The 21,504-nt window shown below is 34.9% G+C and overlaps 1 protein-coding gene across 1 annotated transcript; it reads left to right on the top strand.

Annotated features, from left to right (window-relative positions):
• Nucleotides 1-906: 906 nt before the first annotated feature.
• On the top strand, nucleotides 907-6,735 carry LOC112639132. The gene is made up of 7 exons (XM_025412099.1): nucleotides 907-1,293; nucleotides 1,367-1,664; nucleotides 1,965-3,429; nucleotides 3,511-4,029; nucleotides 4,112-5,136; nucleotides 5,298-5,594; nucleotides 6,665-6,735. Exons 1-7 carry the CDS (start codon nucleotides 907-909, stop codon nucleotides 6,733-6,735), a joined length of 4,062 nt encoding a protein of 1,353 aa, XP_025267884.1.
• The last annotated feature ends 14,769 nt before the right edge of the window (nucleotides 6,736-21,504 follow it).

Raw genomic sequence — 21,504 nt, 5'->3', positions numbered from 1 at the left:
TCAGGCATCGGTGAGGCAACCGTGTTGCCGGTCGGACGAGGTGCGGTGGTGCGGTGGTAGTGACTTCGGCGAGACCCGCACCTCGCCGCCCACCGACCGCGGAGGAACACTCGTGGGGTTTTTTTTTTTAGTGGGTAGTCGTTCTGGTATGGAACGGAGTCCCACATATCCCGGGGATTGCTGGTTTCCCGGCAAACCTCCGGGAATGCGCAAATGCATTTTCCAAAAAAAAAAAAAAAAGGTTAGGTTAGGTTCTCCTCCGATGCGAGCCACCTTGACGTGGTGGAGGGGCTTAGCCGGCCCCCGGTCTCCGGGCCCATCGGGCCCCCCACTTCGACACCTCGGTGTCGGGGGGGGGGGCCCGGTGGGTCTCTCGGGTCCCCACTTTGACACTTGCGTGTCGGGGGGGCCAGGGGATCGGGGGACGGTGACCAAGAGCTCGCATTGCACTTCCCTCCCCGGAAGGGGAGGAAGGGGGGTTGCGCTCCCTCCGGGCACTCTGGCCTGATGCGCATAGGGGTAGGCGGCCCTGACTTCAATCGCCCGGGTTGAGGATTCCGTTAAGGGTGGAAAAACACCCCAATCCTCTCGTTTCCCCAATTCCTGTTCCTTTCCTTTGTTATCCTTTCTATACTTTTCTTACCCATCCCTACCCTTTCCTTCTTCCTTTCCATTATCCCATGATCCAATTCCTGTTTGTGTGATTGAGTGTGTGGATGTGTGCATGTGGGTTGGGGGTTTTTCCCTAAAACCCCACCAGGGAGGTGCACCCTGGAAAATAAAACACGTTAGCCTCTATGAAATGAGTTCCACAGAAAGAGAAAACTTACCGCCCCAGGATATTCGGATGATCCAGGGGACGGCGGCTGACAAGGAGGATACCAAGGGCAAGATGCCACGTTTATGATGGGCGAGGCATTGAGAAGGACTACCACCGCATGTGAAGAAGTTGAGAAGACGGATGCGATGGGTGCTATGGAACCTCCTCCCTTAGCACAAACAGAAGCTGGGGATGAAACCATCCCCAAGATTGACCCAGGCTGCGTAACCAAAGAAGCGGCTCTGCCTGTGGACGCAAAGAGCGTGAGCTGGGTCAATCTAATGGAGGAAGAGGAAGGTGAGTCCATGCAGACTCAGTCGACAATGGAGGTAGAGGTAGAAGCGGATATGCCACTAGCGACAAAAAGGAAGGCGAATAGAGTTATCGGCGATTACAGCGATTCGGATGAGATGAAGTCTCCGAAACTGAGGGCTCGGAGAGCCAAAATTAAAAATAGACTTAGATCCAGGAAGGCAAATGAGATCCAAGATGAAAGTAGAGAGCCAAATGGTTCTAATACGGATGCTACAGTCACGGATGCTATAGTCAACGGATGGTAAAGAGGCTAATAGGCGGAAAGTCGGTAGACCAAAAAGGAAGATCCGCGCTATAGATCCTATCGTTGCGGAAAATGACTTACAGAATAAGGTCGGACAAGCACCTGATGGTATGGAAAAAGAGTTGCTACAAAAAATGACAGCATCTGATTTAGGAGCGCAGGCATTGGATTTCATGTCTGACATAGAAACTATTAGGACCAAATGTGGTCGTATGCAAGGTGGATTGAGTGGCCAGCTGAAGAACCGAGTGTTATGTCTACAGGATTTGATTAGAGCTTTACAAGGTAAAACCGAGTCCACCGGAGATCCTGAGTTTCTTAGATCCAAAGTAGTTTCATTAAGAGAAGAGTTAGAAAGAGAGAGGAAATCCAATAAAAAAGAAGAAGAGAAAAGGAAGAGAGAAATATCAGAACTGAAAGAAGTTATAAATGAATTAAAAACTGAAAATAAAGGAATAAGAGAGGAATTAAGAAAAATTAAAAACAGTTTAGAAAGAAATAACGATAACTTAAAAACTAATCGAATAACTAGCTTAGAGACTAATTTAAAAATTAATTTAAGTCCTAGCTTAAAATCTAACTTAGAGTCTAATTTAAAAACTAACTTAAGTCCTAGCTTAAAATCTAACCTAGACGCTAAATATGGAATTATGAAAAATCTACCTAAGAACTTACCTAAGAGTGCTAGAAGATCCCACGAAGAATGGCCACCATTGAGAAGCCAAGATGAAGGAAGATTACACTGGAGTTCACAGGAAAGGCTATCCCAAGCTAGATCACAGACAGTAGATTCCTGGCCGATAACGGGTGAATCCTGCTTACAGCAACCTCACGTAGAACCCGAAACAGAAAATAAAAAAAGGAAATTAGATAGTCTCGATGGATGGGATCCCTCTCCATTGAGGGAACCTATACTTACCTCGATGGTATTCAGGCTTTCAACTAGCATCCAACAGCAAAGTGGCCCAAGTCCTAAAGAGAAGCTCCTGGGAAAGACCCTTAATCCGAAAGGAATCAAATTGAAAGGAAACATCCAATTGATTCCCCCTAGAATGGAAACAAAAGGGATCATACCGGAAGGAGAATGGAAGGAAGTTGGTAAGAAAGGAAAGATTAGGAAAGGAAAAGGAGAAAAGAAAAAGGATATCGGAAAGGAGAAAAAGAAGCTGCCAAAGACCGCAGCCATTAATATCATAGGAAGTAATAATAGCTTCTCATATGCTGAAGCTCTCAAAAAGATTAGAAAAGAGATATCCCTACAAAATTTGGAAATCCAAACTCCTAGAGTAAGAAAGGGTATGAACGGAGCTACGATAATAGAGATCTCCGGTCCTAATAATAACGAAAAAGCAGATAAACTGGCTGCAGAAGTACAGAAGATTCTAGCTGATGAAGCCTTGATCACTAGACCCAATGTCAAGGGTGAAATCAGAGTCTATGGAATGGATGAATCTGTCACCGCGGATGAGGTTCGGGAGATTCTCGCCTTAGAAGGCGAATGTAAATATGAAGATATCAAAGTGGGCAGAATCGGACGTACCCGCTCAGGATCTGGAGTTATATGGGCGCAATGCCCGCGTAGTTCGGCAATAACTCTGGTAGAAAAGCAGAGAATCACAATTGGATGGTCTATTGTTAGAATTGAGATGATTAAATCCCGACCTTTACAGTGCCACAAGTGTTGGAGAGTAGGGCATGTAAGGGAGAAATGCAAATCAAAAAATAACTTTCTCGGATGCTGCTTCAAATGCGGCATGGAGGGGCATATAGCTCCCAAATGCACAAATAAGGCTAAGTGTAGAATATGTACAGAATTGGGTCTCAATGGAGACCATAGAATGGGATCAGTGATATGCACGGCAATTAAGGTATCCGTATCACAAAATGCTAGGAATGTACCTCCGCAAACAGCAGATGATGTTCCCGAGACGCAAAAATCTGGCACGGTAGAAGAGCAATCTTTGCCAGAAAGAATGGATGGAATAACATCAGAGCGAATAGATGGAACAACATCAGAGCGGAAGACTGATGATGATAATTTAATGGATGAGTGATATGTACAATTCTATTTACATATTTACAAATTATATAACATGATTAGAATAATTCAAACAAACTTAAATAATTGTAGAGCGGCGCAAGACTTACTTGCACAGACAGAAATAGAGAAAAATATCTGCATCTCCATAATTGCAGAGCCATATACTATTCCAGATGGGAATACATGGTTAAATAGTCGAGATGGTCATGCCGCTATTCATGTAACCCCAAATTTACCTATTTATGGAGTATTAAAAAAGAGGGGCCGTTATTCGGTCTCCCTTCAATGGAAAAAATTAACAATTGTATCGGTGTACATATCGCCTAATGTAAGCATTGAGACATACGAAGAGTTCTTAGACGAGTTAGACCTACATGTACAAGAGGCAACAGAAGATCTATTAATAGCAGGAGATTTTAACTCTAAAGCTATATTATGGGGCTGTAATTACAATTGCCCGCGGGGAGATCGCCTCTCATATTGGATAACCAGTAGGGATTTGATACTCGTAAACCAGGGAAGCAAACCCACTTGCGTACGGCATCAAGACTCATCTATAGTGGATATCACCTGGTGTAACATAACCCTAAGACCACATATAGAAAATTGGTCAGTCTCGAAGGACGAAACGCTATCAAATCATATGTACATTTATTACAATATTAATTACCGTACACAAGGATATCGGCAGGGAAAAAAAACGATACATACGATGGTCATATACAAAATTTGATGAAGATAAATTTCGAGAAGCGATTGAGTGGAGCTATATAGAGGCCCCGCAAAATATCAACATACCGACTACTGAGGACACAATAGAATGCCCTGCTCAGTGGGTACAGGAAACAAACGCATGTGATTACGCTATGCCTAGAGCTAAACAGATTACTAAAGACAAAGTATATTGGTGGTCAAGTAAAATCAATGATCTACGGAAAACATGCATGACATCGCGTAAAAAATGGCAGAGAGCTAATAGAAGACGCAATAAGGATATTAATCTTATTATATTCCTAGAAGATAGATATAGAGAAGACAAGAAGAATCTCAGAAATGAAATTAAAAAAGCAAAGAAAAAGGCATGGGACGAATTAATCCAAAATCTGGATACAGACCCATGGGGTCTTCCCTACAGGATTGCCCTTAAAAGGCTAAAGAAATCTTCGCCCAGCCTTACAGAAGTGTTGGATATACAAGTACTAAATAGGACTATAAATAAGTTGTTCCCGGAAGATCCTATGTGGAATGCATATGAAGAAAAAGATGAGCAAGATACTTGGAGAGAAGAAGATAACGTATTGATAAATGAGATAAGTAATATACTTAAAAAGGGATCCCGCCCTACCAAGGCTCCTGGCCTCGATGGGATTAAAATGACATTCATCAAAAAGATTCCAGATACACTACTTAATAGAATGACAGCTATGTACAATATATATCTCAAGATGGGAATATTCCCCAAGATATGGAAGAAAGCAGCCTTGGTTTTAATACCAAAGGGTGACTTAGATCTTATGGATCCAAAAGTACGACCTATTTGCTTGCTAAATGAATTGGGCAAGATAATGGAACGCATAATTGAAGGCCGTATACGAGACTGGATGGATACCCATCCACCTGCCAGGCTCGCACCCAATCAATTTGGCTTCAAGAGGAGTACTTCTACTTGCGATGCACTTCTGGTCGTTAAAGAAGTAATAGAAGAGGCTAGATCAAGTCGGTTGTCTGTATCAGCTTAGATGTAACGAATGCCTTCAATTCGCTTAAATGGCCAAAAATCAGGCAAGCGTTGAAGGAAAAGGAATTCCCTTCATACCTTCAAAAGATTGTGGGAAGTTATCTTAAAGATAGATACATTGAATATTCTACTATTGAAGGTGAGACGATGATTAGACAGATGACGGCTGGTGTTCCACAGGGATCGGTCCTTGGACCGACCCTATGGAACATCACCTATGATTATGTATTGCGCACGCCACTGGAGAAGGGCTGCATGATAATTGGATACGCAGATGACACATTTGTTGTGTCCACTGCGACCACTACAGAAGAGGCTATAGTTAAAAGTAATCTACAATTAAGTCGAATCTTGAGAAGGATAAAACATCTCGACCTGCAGATAACCGAAAACAAGACAGGAGTGATAATCCTTGATGATAATAATAAACTTAAAAGTAAAGATAAAAGTAGTAGTATATATACAATAAGAGTACGCAATACGGAAGTACAAGCATGTAGAAATATTAAATATCTTGGATTGTTGCTCGATCAGGATTGGAGTTTCTATGATCACTTCATATATGTGGAAAAGAAAGTATCCAATGTATCGCGTACCCTGCAGGGTCTCCTACCCAACTTAGGAGGCCCGCGCGAAAAAAAGAGAAGATTCTATTCACACATGATGCACTCGATTATTATGTATGGGGCCCCCATATGGGCTGACTCTGTATATAAGAAGAAAATTAATGTCGCGCTAAGAAGCGTTCAACGAGTAATAGCAATAAGATCGATAGCTGGCTACAGAACCGTTTCAGCAGACGCAGCACTCCTGCTGGCTAGAGTAATACCGGATCCTCTGTACGCAGCTTATTATAGACGAGTATTTCTTAGAATATACGAGCTAAAAAGAAGAGGCGAACATAATAAATTAGAAGAAAAAGACATTAAAGCAGAGGAGAGAATCTTGTTAAATAGACAATGGAAGTTATCCCTACAAAGACAAGGAGTAGCAGGCATAAGAACAATTAGCGCAATCCTTCCGCACATGGAACAATGGGTGAATAGAACCCACGGTGAATTGTCCTTTCACATAACCCAGCTACTAACAGGCCATGGGTGTTTTTACACATATTTATACCGCATTGGTAAAGTAGATACCTCGATCTGTCCATTTTGTAAAGAAGAGGAGGACTCGGCGGAGCACACAATACAAAGATGTCCTGAATGGAACACGGAAAGAAATTTATTGAAATCGGAAATAGGCGAAGATCTGTCGTTGGATAAAATAATTGAGAAAATGTGCGAGTCAGAGGAAGGATGGCAAGCCTTCAGTAATTTCTCCGAAGAGGTTATGCTCAGAAAAGAAGAGGATGAAAGAGAGAGAGAGAGCGCCTCATATGTGAGGATGAAGACTAGAACGCAGACTAGAATGAAATCACGAATAATGACTAGAATAGAATAATGACTAGAACAGAATAGAATAAGTTACAAACTAACTGACTACTTACCTATACTTTACCTTAAGGTAAATACCAAAGTGCCAACAACAATAACAACACCGGGGTTCGTCAGTCCCCCAATATCTTACAACTCTAAACCCTCTCTGCTGTGTATTTTCAAGTGAGATAGTGTTCAAACTGAGCACCGTTATTTGCGATGCAAGCATCTACTCTGGTTTGGAAGGAATTGGTTGCTCGAAGAATTTCATCAGCATTTAAGAATTGAATTGCTTCTCTTATCCTACGAATCATGTCGTCCCTTGTAGTTGGGCGTTCACGATACACCAAGTCTTTTACCCTTCCCCACAAATAATAATCCAGGATAGTGAGGTCTGGCGAGCGGGGTGGATAATTGATCGGACCATATTTGCCTATCCACCTATTGGGAAACATAGTATTTAGTACTGCACGGGCAATTCTTGATGTATGTGACGGGCATCCATCTTGTTGGAACCACATATCCAGGCGCAATCGCAGAGGTAGATTTTCTAATAAGACAGGAAGTTCTGTCTCTATCAAGGCTGAATATCTAACAGCGTTTAAATTTTCTTCAAAGAAAATAGGACCTATGATCTGGCTTCCAATAATGCCGCACCAAACATTCACCTTCCAAATATGCTGATGATCTATTTCTCTCAACCAGTGAGGATTAACTTGCGACCAATAACGACAGTTCCACGTATTGACACTTCCATCACATTTGAATGTAGATTCATCAGAAAATAAAATTTTGTGATGAAAATTAGGTGGTTGTTGTCTTATCCAGTTGCAAAATGCAAGTCTATTTTGACAATCATCATAATTTACAGCTTGGTGAAGAGACATTCGATAAGGGTGAAACTTGTTTTGACTCAAAATGCGCCAGATACTGGTAAGACTAACTCCAGAATCTATTTCTCGGCGTCTCAAGGAATCATGAGGATTCAATTCTGTTGATGCAAGAATTTCCGCTGCTCTTTCATTCCTAATTGGACGGCGGATCTGTCGATTTTTGTTATGTTGAGGCTGAACGACACCTTCGGTCCTGACTCGGTTAGCTAAACGTGAAAAAACGTTACGCGAGTGAGGAGTCCGATCAGGAAATCGCTCTTGCCACAATCTTTCTGCTGCAGCGAATGTACCTCGACACTCACCCAAAATTAGCAACATATCATATGCTTCTTCATTCGAATAGGACATGGCTATGACGATATGAATTAACCCGAATTAAATTATTCCGAGAGCAGGAATAGCGCGAGATTCGACCCTGGGTCGGGAAGACGACGACGTGTTTGCGGGACGAAGGATCGGCAGAACTAACAAAACCTAAGTACTTATAAAACAAAAGAAGGATCGGTAAACTTCGAAGTAGCAATTACGTCGTAGCAGATGCCCCAGGTTTGTGAAAGAAAAGTTTTACGATTCGGAATTATCATCATTTGTTTTATAGCTTTTGTTAGTCGCTTTCGCTCTGACGATTCCGTCGTCGTCTTCCCGACCCAGGGTCGAATCTCGCGCTATTCCTGCTATTTTTTTCACAGGATCAGAATAAGAGGAATCCAACTTCCACATAATGTCATAGTTATTGTTATTTTACTTTATCTTCTCAACAAAAAAATTGATAAAAATATTTCTTTTGTGATATTATACATACGATTTTGTTTATATAATATGACTTTACATAATTCAATATTAAATTCTATAGAATAAACAAATTAATTTTGATTTTATATATTAACAAATGTTTTATTTAAATATGTATAACGTGTATAAAGTAAATATACATTTATATAATGTGTAAATTATATTATATAAATAAATTATATTATATAATATAAATATTATATTAAATAATGGAAAATGTAATTGAAATCTTTCACATGTTCTGATACAAATATATTTCAATTATTTAAATAGAAGTAATAGAGCTCTATACATTTCGATTTACTTCACATTCTTCTCAATGGTTCAAATTAAAAACAAACCAGCTGAGTTTTGACATTATTTTTATGTATTAATATTGAACTTATTTTTCGTCTGACGTTCTACAACTTTTTCATTATAATAAATTTCTAATACAATATCATGTTTTGTTTTGTACATTTATGTTATATATTATAATTTTATACGACAGTGTATTTATAGTTTTTTTATTTTTGTGTTTATTCTGCTTAATCATACTAATAGTTTTTTCATTATTATTATTATATTACACAATTATATATACAGCGTAATCAATATTTTTGTTGCATCATACCAAATGTAAAAGTATTATAATATTTTTCTTACAATTTAATTTATTAAGAAGAAATAGATCGAAATGTCTAGATTTCCATTTTTATTTATTGTAATGTACTATATAGCTTGAGGTATCTATTAATTTATATACTTGAGTTATTAATTTGTAAAAAATTATATTATATGAAAGTTACATATAAAAAAATTGATTGATTTTGAGCAGATGCTGATTATATGTATTGTATTTATTTTTTATAAGTAGAAATTTATAACTCTTAAATAAAATGTAAAATTTTCCAATATTAAAATTTATATTTGTAAAAAATTTTTATATATTCGCTGAACAAATTATTATTATTATTATTGTTGCTTTAACAAAATTGTTTTTTCACATTTAAAAACAAAAAATTAAATATAAATTTCTTTATATACATAATTTTTAACAAATGTGTTATTTCGTTGATTACCAAGATAAACATTTAATGCTTGCCAAGAACGAACTCGCGAAAAAGCAACAGAAAATTGTCCATGATTAAAAACATCTTTGCGAAGATCTAATCCAATTCTATCAAACGTTTGTTCTTGTGATTTATTAATCGTCATGACAAAAGCTAATTTTATTGGAAATTGTCTTCTGGAAAAAGTAAAAGGAAATATATTTTCGCAATATAACGTTATATTCAAAAAAACAATGTCTCCTGTTTTGTCACCTGTTAAAATCTTACATTTTAATAAATGATCTGTAAGCTCTATAATCATTAATCTAGTGCCATTACAAAGACCTTCACTGATACTTAAATTTCTAATTAACATAATAATACTATTTGGTTTTAAACGTAATTCATGAGGAGGAAGAGACGATGGAGATAAACAGTTTAAATATACTGGTAACAATGTTTCACTCATGTCACCATTGTCATTATTTACAACAGTGTCTACACTTGTATAAATTCGTTCATCATTTATATCTAATAATTCCACAACTTTCTTATTAATTTCATCTACATCAACATTTCTTGCAGAAAGTATGGCACATTTAGACATTTTAACAAACTCTTTTTTTCTTATTAAATTACCATATATATGTTCCACAATATCAACATTAATAGACGCTATATAACATTCAGGAATTTGTATATTATCATTAAGATCATTTAATGTATCATCTCCAACACATTCAGTAAAAACTTTACAAATTCAATTTCTTCTGGAAGAACTCGCATATTTTGTATATTAAAGAGAATTTTACGAAATGTTTCCAAAGACAACTAAACTTAATAGAAAGATTTACAATTTCACTTCGAGTAGCAGTACTTTAATAGGCAAAAGTTGTCTAAAATCACCACCTAATAAAACAATTTTTCCATCGAAAGGAATATCATTATTCATAATATCACGCAATGTTCGATCCATTATTTCTAAAGCATATCGTGGTGCCATTGGTGCTTCCCAAATAAAAATATCAATTTCTTTTAAATATTGAGCTTCTTTTGATTGGATTTTAATAGTTGATGATGAATCAACAAATAATGAAACTGGTAATCCAAATATCTTATGAACTGTTTTTCCAAAAGGTAATAAGGTAGCTGCAATACCCGTAAATGCCATTGTACGTTTATTTCTAATTCTAGCTAAATAATAAATAGTTGTGTATATATATGTTTTACCTGATCCACCTGGACCTGGACCATCAATATAAAAACAATTATTTGAGGTAATATTATTATTTAATTCATTTAATATAAGATTGACGATCGCTTTCTGCTTATTATTTAATTGTTTATATTGTTTGTGCCTATTTCCATAGCTTCAAATATCATGCAATTCTCTTCTTCGTCATTTTCTGTTAATTGTTTCATTTGTGGAAAATCTACAAAACTTTTACCTTCAGCACGAAGCATATTATTAATTTGTACGTATGCTTTATTTTGTCCTTGTAATATACCAAAATGTTGAATATAATCCTCAGACATTGCTACTTTAAAGTTTTCCCACAATTCTTCAGGATGTAATGGTTGACAATGTAATAATATACGTACAAATAATCTACGAAGTTGTCGTGGCATCATCCATCCAACAGCTTCATTCATAGCTTTTTTATCATCTTCCATCAAAACCTAAAACATGCGGCTGAAAATGATTGACAAAATTCTCCATTTAACGTTCTTAAATCGTTAAAACTTGTGGCCCCCTTTTACTGTGAGTAACAATAATCGTAAATGAAATAATTCTATTTGTGTTGGACTAACGGAATACATTCGTCCTATACAATTATAATGACTTTTGCGTTTGACTCAACGTGATACATTTTTACCGTTAACTTTCTCTTTTTTAAATGTATAATAACTTGGAATTTCTATTATACAAATACTGTTTTGCTTCTTCATCGCGTAAGTTTAATGAAAAATAATCTATTAACATAGTAACTTGATCTAAAGCAGAAGTCATTGCATCGTCAATGTTTTCATTTTCAATTATAATATTTTGCTCATTAGGAAGATGGACTGGTAAACATGTTATAGAGTGACTTTTATCTTGTAGTTTTTTACTAAGAATACGCCAGCTAGCTTCAACAGGTCCAACATAACGAGCTTCGATGTAATTATGTATCTCATTATGATCAATAACAACACTTTCTGTTATTGGTTCAATAGTTATGGCAGCAACATCTTGTCCTTTATAATATATTTATATAGATATTTAACTGATTTAATACTTGAAACTACTTCAACATTTATATGACTATTAAATATAATTGATAAAGTAGGACAATATGGAACAACATGACGATTATCAACTACATATCCACCAGGACGTTCAAAATTTGTTCCATTATTTCGTCGGCGATAATAAGGATAAGAGCAACTTCATCCATTTTAGTTTCTTCGAGAAAAAGGTTTCGGATAACGTTTTGAAACAACGTCCATCTACCAAACACCAATCACTACAAGGTCCATGAATCATATATTTCATAACTACATCATGTAAAATACGATTCTCACATGGATCAGGAATTTCAGCAGAAATATATTTATCAACAATTTGCGGAGTTGTAATTTTATAATTATATTTTAAAGTAATTAACATATGAACAAACTGCGTTTTTGAAATTCAATAACGTATACAAATGCTGCTACTTCACCAAAAAATTTTTGTTTAACGATTAAATTAAATAATTTTTTTTATATTAAAAACACGAGCACAAATATCAGGTCTATCCGAAGCTTGTTGACCAGGTAAAAGATTTTCTTCAATTTCACGCCATTTTGGATTACAAGTCATAGTAATGAAAAGATCTGGTTTACCAAATTTACTAACTATTGCCATTGCATCTTGATAATTTTGTAATATATTTTGCGTGGCGATCCAATAAATGTGGAGGAAGTACAACCATTTTCCCAATACGCCCATTTAAATTATTTAGCCGTAGTTTGTAAATAATCTCTTAAACCTTGATATGTTTCACTACGTAATTCTTTTTGATGATTTTTACAATAATCAATTCTATCTTTTTCCATTTTTACATAGCTGTCTACAAGCCACTTTTGAAATAAGCGACGTCCTAACAAAAAAACATTAAATTCATCACGAATAGCTATACGATATTTAATATACTGTCCTCTAGTTATTCGTCTATCAACTATTTAATTTTTTTAAATCACGATGCCATCCTTAAGTACCATATGGATAAAATAATGGATATATCCATGGTTCTACATTTGGATCATAATACTAACTTTTTGTAAAGTTTTAGTATTTTTATTACGTATGTAACATATGATTCTGGAATTTCCATCAGCTGTTGTAGAGAATACAGCAGCAACTTCATTAGTTCTTTGAGTATTATATCGACGTCGATCCATATCTGGTCTTGAAGTAAATATTAATTGTAAATCCGGTAATAATTCACCAGATTCCATTTCTAAACGTCGTTGTTTTCTAATTCTTCAGCCATCATTTGATAAGATTGAGCAAATACATTAAATTCCCGCATTATTTGTTCAAGGTTTTGTACAATTTCAAATCTATGTATGAATTTAGATTAAGACGATGATTTATTGCTTCATTTGAAATCTACGATAAAAAGTTGGCCATAAGTAGGATTTTCGTTTGTGCAGTATATAATGCTTTATTAATTTGATAAGAAATCTGTTTCTGTATTTTAAAACAATATGGACCAGGTCGTCTATCTTGAAAGTTAATAAATTAGCGTTAAATGAAGCAAATGAAAATGAATTGTTATAACTACGAATATTTTGAAAAAAATTATTAGATTTTATGTAACTACCATCAAATAAACTACGAATGAATTGAAGAATTCAGGCAATGGTTGCACCATACTGCACCATGATTACCAACAATCATGAAATGAATATCCTCTATTAGAAAACTTTTTCAGCTGCAAAGTGTTTTGCATTAAAAATGAATACAATACACATCCATAGACCAATTATAATATTCAATTACATCAGTAAATGATAGTGTACTAATATTATTTAAACAAAGTTTTGTTTTTTCTGCACGTGATCGATAACTGAGTTTGATATTCTAACAGATATATTGTAATGTTGATCTAACACTTAAAAAGTTTTCTTCATTATTCCCAATCTAATTCTATTACACGATTTATCATCTGATGTACCAACAAATACAAATAGTTGTTGATTTGGACTTTTCGAAGAATTTTCAACTAATTTGTTTATTTTCACGAACGGCGTCGTTTGATTCTCCCTTCTTTTTTCTCGATGTCGTTGTAAAAATTTTTTTTTCTTCTAAAGTACGTACAATTTTACGTCTCGTCATTTTATAAGAATTTTCTATATTAATATACTATATAAAATCTTAACATATACACGTAATATTATTAATAAATATTAATTAAAAGAAAATAATTTATACAAGAAATTTTTACTATTGAAATATCTGTTACTTATTTTTATATTAAACTATTAAATAATCTACATACTAATTACTAATATTATAATTTATTATTTTATTAATTTATATATTTATTATTTAAATAATATTATTATTTATAAATTTATTATTTATTGTTTTAGATTAAATTCAATTTAAAGTAAAAATTAATATTATCTTTATGAAATGAATCTGACAATATTGTTGGAGTTACAATTGTCATTTACTTTAAGACCAAATATGTATCGACATCGAAACGCTCAAGGATTCATAAAAGTTTTTGCATGTTTTTTTCTCAACTTTAAAAAATTAACTAAATAAATAAGTTAATTATTATGGTTATTTAAACTATAGTTATGTTAAAATATATATTTCGTTATCATCATTATGTTATAGCCCGAGAGACTATAAGTTATTATTTATTGAATAGTATTTAATATAAATGGTCGCTAACGCGCAAAACCTAACTCAGCGAACACGGCGGAAGAAACGTTCACGGAAACGCGAAAACGCTAACGAAGAGATTCAACTTTGACCTCCTTCGCTTTTGCACTGGACTTTGGAGCCACAAAAACCTCCATTGACCATACATGGTCCATGTTCGCTTAGCGATCCCCTTCCAAAACACCCCCAAATTCGAAGTATAAAAGCCGTCCACGCGAATCCGCGGCGGACAAATCTGTTAATTACAAACAATCATTGATAGTGCGAAGACCGAGGCTAACCGCTATATTTGGTGCGACGAATCATCCGACGAAATTGTTAAGACGCTCTAACTCTAAGAACGAGGCTTAAGAAGAGAAGGCTTGATAAAGAAATTGACTAAATATCGAATAAGTGATATATTTGTAGAAAAGAATTATATGATAATAAATATATGATAATAAAAAGTTGCAATAAAAACCGGAATCCAAGAATTAACCGAGACTCACAGCTACCCCACACCCCGTGCCGCGCCGGGCACAACAATTTATCGTCATCTCATTGTTCATTTATTATCATTAATCATTGTTGTTTCGTCAATATTATATAATAGTCTATATCATTAAATGTCATTCATTTATATATCATTACATCATCGTTTCAGTCAATAATATAATTAATATTAATAATAATATCAATACTTCTAAATAATATGATTTATTTTATTAATCATACATTACATAAAAAATAAAATTTAAATTACAAATAATAATAATTAAATATTACTGTATATAAAATTAAATATTAATTAATTTTTCTAAATATAATATATTATAATTTTTGTAAATATAATTTTTGTAATATAATAAAATATTATATACAATAAAATAAAATATATTAAATTAAATACTAATTGTAATAAATAAAATAACTTATAATATAAGTTTTTCCAAATAATTAATAATTTCTTTCTTCACTCTTCTTTTCCTCTTTTTTCTACATTTTTATTATGTCACAATTTTATTAACTTTCTCGCCTTCTCTGAAACAAAAGAATAAATATTATAATTAACATTTATTTAAAAAAATAATATATTAAGAAATTATACAAATAATTACATACATACATACATTGTATTGTTTATAATTTATACTTACATAGTCTATATGTATGCAGAGTGAGTTTTTATCTTAAAAAGATATCGAAATATTTTCCGTAAAGTCTAAAACGATACGTAAAAATTGTTTTAGACAAAAATTGTATGGTTTTCAAAGGAGACAAAAATGATGTTCATTTGTTTGACCTTGAAAGAGTCACCTGAAAAGTTATGTGAAGTCAACCTTTTAAAAAAGACATCCTGTAACTGTTTTTGTTATTGCTCGTGCTTCATCTAGAGAGCTTTTCCAAACATTATAATTAATTAAGTTTTTCATTAAGTACTTTCCGAATTAATGAGTCTTGAAGTTATTTTCTTAATTTTACATAAACCATAAAATATTTTGTAAAATATTCATTTTTTGAATTATTTTATCTTAATAACCTTCCCTTATGTCAATAATGAGAGGAATCAATTGGTGTGTAGAAAACACATAATTGTTTCGAAAACAAAATGTAATTTGCAAATTAAAAATTACATTCTTTCCGAAACAAATTATATGTTTTTTCTTCATCAATTAATCCCCACATTATTTGTACATAAATTATTTTAAAATAAGATAATCGAAAAATAAATTTTTACAAGATATTTTACAATTTATATAAAATTAAGAAATGATTTTATGCCTAGAAAAAATACTTTTATAAAAACTAATTTAATTATATGGTTTTGGAAGCTCTGAGATAAGCTACGAGAATATGCAAAACATACAGGATAGTCTTATTTAAAAGGTTGGAAGTGACCTCACGTAATCTTTCAGGTGACTCCTCAAGGTCAAACTAATTAACACTAACCTTTATGTTCCCGCTTAAAAACCATTAACTTTTTGTTTTGAAACATTTTTTTCGTACTCATTTTAGACTTTAACGAGTATTTCGATGTTCAAAATAAAAAATTCACATCCTGGTATATAAATTATTATATTATATATACAGGGTGGGACAAAAGTCTGGAAACACCCTTGTAATTTTTGAACGACCATCAAGGTAGAGAGTTTGCAAAATTAGGAGGGATTTTTGATACACGATCATGGAAAGCTTATTTTTTTATCAAGAGGCAACCACCCCCCACCCCTTTGGGACAAAGGGGCGGGGGTTAGTTAAAATTCTTAAATAGAATGAGGGTCGAGTGAGGGCTCGTTTGAAAGGTCTTTCCAAAACGAGAACAACGCGGTGTCACTGAGGTTCTTTTACGATTTTTTTTTCACAGAGTTATGATTATTAAAATTTTACTCAAATTTTGCGATAACGCGAGGTCCAACAGTAAGGACGTGAATGGCTATTAGACTTCGCGTGTTTAATGTTCGCGGGAGGGCTAACGGACGATCAAAGACCCCTGAAGATTCGTCACTTTTCCAGTATTTTTGTGACTCCAAATTTCTCCGTTTTTACGCGTGCGCGGCGCTCGAGCGTGTGTGTGTAGGTCAGTGGGTCTGTTTTACAATAGTGTTCAAACTGTCGCCTTCTACATTGGCAATGGCAAAACGATCATAAAAATTGGTTGAACATTTTGTAATTATTTCGGGGAGTAATTAATTGCCACTTCGTCGATAATCCGTACTTGTTAATCATTAAGATATTTTGAAGTTTTAATATTTATACAACTCGATCTTTTAGATAACCCAAAGAAAAAATCCTAGGGGAAAAGATCAGGTGACCTGGGTGGCCATTCGATTGCGCCTCTCCTTCCCCTATCCATCTTTCAGGAAAGTGTTGTTTTAAAAAATTTCCGCACTTTGTATGCAAAGTGTGGAGGGGCAACGTCCTGCTGAAACAAAAAGGAATTCAAATCTGGATCAAAAATGTTGCGAAGAGTTTGGTACAATATCGTACGGAGGATTGCCTCAATACTTTTGTGCTGTTAGTTTCCAATTCAATAAAGAAGGGCCCTATTATGTGCTCCCAAACTATTCCAGGCCCAAAAAATTTAGTTTTTTTGTGGATATTTGGACTTTTGGATTTCTCTTCAATCCAATGCGGATTTAAGAATCAACTCCAACATATCGACTGTTGTGTTTATGTTTTCCCACTTGAAAACCGGTCCTAACCATAAACGTAGCCTTCGTCTGAAAAAAAAACAATTTGTTATGAAAATTCCCGGTTGATCATTTCAATTTTCTTGCATCAATTATGTCACAGAATTCGGAGGTCGGCATCAAAATCATGTTGCGACTAATTCCGGACAAGAATTATTATTTTGTATGGAATGAAATTTGGAATTTTTGAGAACACGTTGAACGGATTTATAGCTACAGTCATGAGTTGGGCAGCTTTTCGAGTAGAGGTAATTCGGGACTTCTACGAAATGATTGTAATATCTATCGAGTTATCTTCATTTGTAGCGATTTTCCTATCTGCGATCTTTTGTCGATCCCTAACATCCTGTTATCTTGAAAACGATTACATGTTTTTCAGTACAGTGGCTAAGAGATCCTTGCCGATCTTGCGAAACTCTGGCAATTAAATAAATCTCGGACTACTCGAAATGACCGTTCGCGGTCACCGTATCCTCGCATCATCAAAAGAGTAATACGTTTCTCTTTTCTGTAAGCGCCATTTCAATGCAATCCGGTAGGCTAAACCCGACGCTCGTTTTGATTACTGTTTATTAAACGACCGCCTGCAATTATTTATTAATAAGGCTGGATTTTCATACAAACACCCGCTGAAAAGTTACGAAGCCAATCGACCTCGGTATCAAAACGCCGGTGATGATTATCAATAAATATTGCTGGCAAAGGTCGGCAAGAGATCTCGTTAATAAACAGTAATCAAAACGAGCGTCGGGTAGCCTAACCGGATTGCATTGAAAATGGCGTTACAGAAAGAGAAACGTATACTCTTTTGATGATGCGAGGATACGTGACCGCGAACGATCATTTCGAGTAAGTCGAGATTTATTTAATGCAAGTTAGTTTCGGCAAGGTTCGGCAAGGGATTCTGTAGCCACTGTACTGAAAACATGTAATCCTTTTCAAGAAACAGGATGCGTTAAGGGATCGACAAAAATGGGTAGACCGAAATCGTTACAAAATGAAGATAACTCGATTAGAGATATTACAATCATTCGTAGAAGATCCCAATTACCTCTACTCGAAAAGCTGCGCAAGCTCATGACTGTAGCTTATAAATCCGTTCTACGTGTTCTCAAAAATTCCAAATTTCATCCAAACAAAATAAATCTTGTCCAGGAATTAGTCGCACATGATTTTGATTGCCGACTCGAATTTCTGTGAATAAATGATGCAGAAAATTGATGATTCAAATCCGGAATTTCATAACAAGATTGTTTTTTTCAGACGAGACTACGTTTATGTTATGACGGTTCCAGTGAATAGACCAACAGTGTAATATTGGAATGATTCTAATCCGCATTGGATGAGAAGAATCCAAGAAGCCAATATCCACCAAAACTAAATGTTTGGGCTGGAATAGTTTTTGGAGAGCACATAATAGGGCCCTTCCTTTATTGATGGAATCTAACAGCACAAAAGTATGAAGCAAATGCTCCGTGACGATATTGTCCAACTCTTCGCAACATTTTTGATCGCAATTTTTTGATTCCGTTGGTTTTTCAGCGGGACGGTGCCCCTCCACACTTGCATTACAAGTGCGGAATTTTTTAAAACAACACTTTCTGAAGAAGATGGATAGGAAGGAGAGGCGCAATTCGAATGGCCACCCGGACCTGATCTGTCCTCCCCTAGTTTTTTCTTTTGGGGTTATCTAAAAGCATCGAGTGTAATAAAATTAAACCTAAAATCTTAATGATTACAAGAACGAATTAATCGACGAAGTGGCAATTTAATTAACTCCGAATATATTACAAAATGTTCAATACAATTGTTTATGATCGTTTGGCCCAATTGCAACGGTTGTATTGAAAGGGACATTTGACACTTATTGTAAACAGACCCACTGACCTACCATTTACACACCTACGCTCCGGCGCGCTGCGCACGCGTAATTCGGTAGATATTTAGCTTTTGGAGTCACAAATACTTGGGAAATGACGAAAATCTCAGGGTTCTTTATCTCACGTTACGCGCCCGTCCCGCGAACCATGTGATTAACACGGGAAGTCCTCTAAATAAGTCATCCTTCCACGTGGGCCTTACTCGGGACCTCGCGTATTACTGCAAAAATTTGAGTAGAACTATATTTTAAATAATACTCATAACTTCTGTGAACGAAAAAATCGGTAAAGACCCTCTAGTTGACAGTCGGGAATTGGGCCCGTTGTCCTCGTCTTGGAAAGACTGTTCAAACGAGCCCTCACTCTCGACCCCTCATTCTATTTAAAGATTTTTAAACTCACCACGCCGCCCCTTTGTCCCAAAGAGGTGGGTGGTGGGATGGGCCATCCGATATAAAAAATAGCTTTTATTGAGTGTGTGTGAAGTTTAGCGTAATATTTTGTAGAAAATCATAATATTAAGAGTTCTGATTTTATTTACAATAGTTCTGAGTTCTTGATGATTTAAACAAATAGTTCTGGTGATTAAAGCAACCAGAAAAATGCCTTAGGACACAACTGACTCATGCAACTTCACGCAGCAAATCAAACTTTGTCCCTATGACACTTCTTCGACCATCATAATTGTTTAATTTTAAGGAAGGATTTATAGTTCTACATGATGTTCTAAGGATAGAGATTCTACATTCTAAATTAAGAAAAATATAAAAATAAATATAAAAAATGCAAAACTCTTATCTATAGATAGTATAGAGAGAGGTGATATGCTGGAATGTGATTTCGACATTCTGTTTAATTCCAAGCAGTTCCCTCGCATAGTTCTGGGCATTATACAGTGCCTTTCCAATAGAGATTCTCACGATAAAAACGAATTGGAAAATTTGTATTAAAAATTTTTCTTCCAGAGAAAACGAGTAATTTTCGAGTTATAGAGATGAATAATGCTGGATGTTTTCGATCAGTTCTGTTTATTTTCCAAAGCATTCTTCGCATAGTTTTCTGGGCATATATCTATGTGCTTCCACTAAGAGTTACTCCATTTACGATAACAACGGAATTTTGAAGAAAATTTGTAAAAAATTTATTTTTTTCTCGATTAAACTGTGCATTTCGAAGTATAGAGATGATCAATGGCTGGATGTATTTCGACAGTTCTGTGTATTCCAAAGCAAGTTTCTGCATAGTTCTGGCATTATACAGGCCTTTCCAAAAGGAGTTTCTCAAACGATAAAAACGATTTGGAAATTGTTTTTAAAAATTTTTCTTTCCAGAGAAACGATGTATTTTCGCGTATAGAGATGATATGCTGGATAGTATTTCGACATGTTTCTGTTTATTTCCAATAGAGTTCCTGCATCAGTTCTGGGCATATACATGCTTTTCATATAGTTAGCTTTCGTCTAATCGATTATTAACGATTGGAATTTGTAAAAAAATTTTTCTACCCGAAAACGAGTCATTTTCGAAGTATTAGAGATTTGTAATGTCTGGATGTATTTCGACAGGTTCCTGTTTGTATCTCCAATATTGCAGTCTTCGACATGTGTATTAGCTTTTCTGGCAATATACTATGTCGCCTGTTTCCAATGACGTTCTACCACGAATTTAAAATAGAGTATGTGTAAAAAGTGTGTCTTAAAAAACAATTTTTCTTCCAGAGAAACGAGTATTTTCGAGTAATTAGAGATGATTATCGCCTCCGGCTGGGACTGTATTAGTCTATTATGTTCTCTTCCGTTCTTGGAATTCGAGAACGCTAGTATAACTCGCATAATAGTTTCTGCCGGCATATCGAGAAGTTGTCTTTTTTCTCCAAGAGTTCATCACTGGATTAAATTTTTGGCACACGAATTGGAAAATTGTTTTTAATTAGGTAAAGTTTATTCTTTTCAGGAATTTCGATGTATTATTTTTGTTTCGAGTATTATTTTGTACCGAAGTGGTTGACCTGGAATGCGTTGGATGTTATTTTCGTACACACACGATTTACTTAGGTTTATTTTGGTAATTCTCAAAAGTGACTGTCTTAAAGTTTTCTTGGGATTTAGTATCTGCTGGCATATACAGTGCCCTTTTTACCAGAAGAGTCATCTACTACGATTTTTTAGGATAATCGGGCGATTTTTTGGAGACTATTGTAAATAAGAATTTTGAATTCGTTTCCCTCGAACATACGAG

This window comes from Camponotus floridanus, unplaced genomic scaffold (assembly GCF_003227725.1).
Source record: "Camponotus floridanus strain SB8 unplaced genomic scaffold, Cflo_v7.5 scaffold476, whole genome shotgun sequence".
Lineage (NCBI taxonomy): Eukaryota > Metazoa > Arthropoda > Insecta > Hymenoptera > Formicidae > Camponotus > Camponotus floridanus.
Note: the sequence above shows the minus strand (reverse complement) of the source record. Positions and strands in the feature narration are given on the sequence as shown.